This window comes from Hyposmocoma kahamanoa, unplaced genomic scaffold (assembly GCF_003589595.1).
Source record: "Hyposmocoma kahamanoa isolate Upper Pololo Valley unplaced genomic scaffold, ASM358959v1 78, whole genome shotgun sequence".
Classification (NCBI taxonomy): domain Eukaryota; kingdom Metazoa; phylum Arthropoda; class Insecta; order Lepidoptera; family Cosmopterigidae; genus Hyposmocoma; species Hyposmocoma kahamanoa.
In genome coordinates, this window is record NW_020653945.1 from 13,110,275 (window position 1) to 13,113,296 (window position 3,022).

Below are 3,022 nucleotides of genomic sequence, written 5' to 3' on the forward strand. Positions count from 1 at the left end.
TACATATTAAACATAGGTACTTAACATTGTACGTACCCATCCATACAAGCGTGACATTATGAAATCAATCATATTTATGAGCTGGCGATGCAATGGAATCAATTCGGATTCCGCAAAGTTAAGTAATGTTTGTCATACAGATCCGAACACTAGGCTATGTGGTTATTGAGGATGTCACGCAATGAAAACGAAAGTGACTCGCATATTTATGGGGCTGCGAAATATTCGCTGAAGGGCGTACCCGCATGTCCCCGGGCCACTTTCTACAAACAGCCGTCGAACAAAAGCTCATCGGTATTCGTCGTGCGTCGGCACATGTTGTTTGCGCGGCGCTTTCCCTCGCGGGTTGTCTCAAACAATACGTAACCCTGCGGTCGCCGTCTCGCAACGTGTATATCATCCGCATCCGCTTTTTGTCAAAACTCATTTGCGTTCCAAGGCCCTGTACATTACCGTATTGCGCGATTATGTGGTTAACCCCACACGACTTTAACGGACGACGACGTAACAGTAAACTTCTACGATTCATTCATGGGTATAATATGAACATAATGCGGAAGTTGATAAAACTGGTATGACTGCTTAACGAAGACGACTGGAAATAAAGATCAAGGTTCGCTATTTCAATGCTAATTCTTAGTGCGATTTTTTTTATAAAACAACATTCAGTTTTCACATCTAAGTATTGACGTAGTCTCAAACTTCTAAATTACTATAACCCGATATTGAAAATAGCTTACAATATTAGATAAATCATAATGTTCCTTTCAACATGGACTATATTTAGCCGACTCTACTGTAGGAGAAATTAACAACAATCGAGGGCGGATGCCACGCCTATATAAAAATTGAAGAGCAACAGCCCATTGGTCCACCTTTTTTATTATAACGTCTCTCAACAGGAGCTGATCCAGGGTGGAGCATCAGAGCACTGTATAGCGATTCTAAACAACTTTTACAACGACGGCGTCCACTGGCACGACGTGGCCTGCCACCACCGCAAACCCTTCGTATGCGAAGAGAACGACGCCCTTCTCAAATACGTCCGCTATACGAATCCTAATCTCAGAGTTTAAGATTTTTCATCACGCGATACTTCAAGTCATCTTAACAATTACAATCGAGAATGAGAGTTACAAAGAAACAATTAGCTCCCTAGGGTTAAATACGTACAATTTGTATTCAAATAAATAATTAGGATGTGACATCTAAGTGGAATAGTGGAATTGAAACTATAATAAACTATAATTTCCACAGATATTATCACAAATAAGTGATGTTCTATTTTCAAGTAGGTACATACTGTGTTGTGTAACAGTGAAATACCTGTATAGATCAAGAACTAATGGTAACAAACACTGCCAAAGGTGTCGCGATTCGGTATTAGCTTTAAGTTTACCTCGTCGAAAAATATTTATTTTCTGTATTTAACTCTAAACTATGTTGTAAAAAAAAGTCCCTTGCAGTAGGTACCTAGGTTCCTGGAGATTTTGGTGAAACAGACTTTGGTGAGAAGGACTTTCAGTTTGCAACAAAGTAGGTACAACAGTCATCAGTGGCGGATTAAAATTATGTTTAAGTATTTAAGATCTGTCAATAAAGACTGCTTTAATTTTTAGACAATGTTTTATTTCTACAATCAAAGGTAACTTAGTTATGGAATTATGATAAGAGCTAGCCAAGTTCTGCTTTAATTTTTAGACACTGTTTTATTTCTACAATCAAAGGCAACAGTTATGGAATTATGATAGCTAAGTTCATTTTTATTCTGCTACCAAACCATGACTATTAGCTATAGCCAAAATATTGTGTAGATTAACTGTGACACAGACAATACCATTAAATAAGTATCAAATAAAAAATTAAATCCACCTTTTAGGGAACAGTATAAATGCATTTATTTCATTATTTACTTAACAACAAATTTTTTCTTAAAAAGTTATGACGAGGGGATGCTGATGCGGAACCTATACCTCGGGGCCTTTGATGTGCCTGGCTTGCTCATTATGAACCATATGCAGATATTGCAGAAGTATACAAGAGTTAGGAGCATCGTCACATGCATTAAGCGACACAAACGGTGGAAACTTAGTTTTAATCCTGAACTGCAAAAATATTCATGTCAATTTATTCCACATAGTAGCCATTATGTACAAAATACTAAGTAAACTAATTACAATATGTAAACTAATTACAAAGAGGTAACTTACTCTCTATTGGAAAAATCTTCAATGTTAGATTGCAAAGAGTCATTGGACCTCTGTATGTCTGGCAGAATGGAGAAATCTTTATCAAACTGCTCCTGCAGGCAGCAAATTCTTTCCATAATGAACAACAAAAGTATGGCCCAGAAGTACTCAAACTCAAACACCATTTTTTCTGTCATTTTTTCCCTTCTACCATTATTATATGATAGCCAAACTTTGTTTTTATTGGGGGATCAGTGTAAACCGGGTTGGTGACCGACGAAACAGGCAAGGCAAAAGCAGCATCTTGGAAAGGGCCTACCATGGAACCGCGAGTCATCCAACCCAGGTCACCACCCTGCCGAGCCTTGTCCTCACTGTACGCTGCCGCTACATCGGGGAACTTCTGTCCTGCCTTCAATTTTTCCAGGGCCTCCAAACATTTTGATTGTTTTTCGCACAATATGTGACGTACTTTGACAGCTGCTCCGCCTTTTTTCTCCTTGGCACCAGATTCTTAATTTAAAATGAGAAAAGTCAATAAAACTTTGAACAAAAGAAAATCTATATGACCAAGTTCCAGTTTTAGCAACTAAGTACAGAAATTAATAGCAAATAGCGGCAGCTTTATAACCTTTTGAATCACCAGCTGATTTTCCTGCAGCTCCACCTTTGGAACTTCCACCCTTAGCTCCTTTCTCCGGCTTCTTAGGAGGCATTTCGAATGATTGTACAGCTAAATTGTTAAAAACACTAACGTGTTTTTTTTACCAACTTTTACAATTACACAAAATCAATCACACTTTGTAAATATGATTATAATGCCACAAAATTAT

The 3,022-nt window shown here is 37.9% G+C and overlaps 2 protein-coding genes across 2 annotated transcripts in view; one reads left to right on the top strand and one right to left on the bottom strand.

The window, feature by feature from the left end:
* LOC113232837 overlaps positions 1-1,537 on the top strand; it is a 10,465-nt gene extending 8,928 nt beyond the window's left edge. The window contains exon 4 of the mRNA XM_026467684.1: positions 903-1,537. Coding sequence (XP_026323469.1) covers positions 903-1,076 — 174 coding nt within the window. The 3' untranslated portion in view covers positions 1,077-1,537. The remainder of the gene's footprint in view (positions 1-902) is intronic.
* Positions 1,538-1,873: 336 nt separating this feature from the next.
* LOC113232838 (peptidyl-prolyl cis-trans isomerase NIMA-interacting 4) lies at positions 1,874-3,022 on the bottom strand. Its single transcript, XM_026467685.1, has 3 exons — positions 2,821-3,022; positions 2,211-2,702; positions 1,874-2,105 (listed from the first exon to the last, which is right to left on the bottom strand). The coding sequence occupies exons 1-2, from the start codon at positions 2,903-2,905 to the stop codon at positions 2,383-2,385; spliced, it is 405 nt and encodes a 134-aa protein (XP_026323470.1). The 5' UTR covers positions 2,906-3,022; the 3' UTR covers positions 1,874-2,105; positions 2,211-2,382.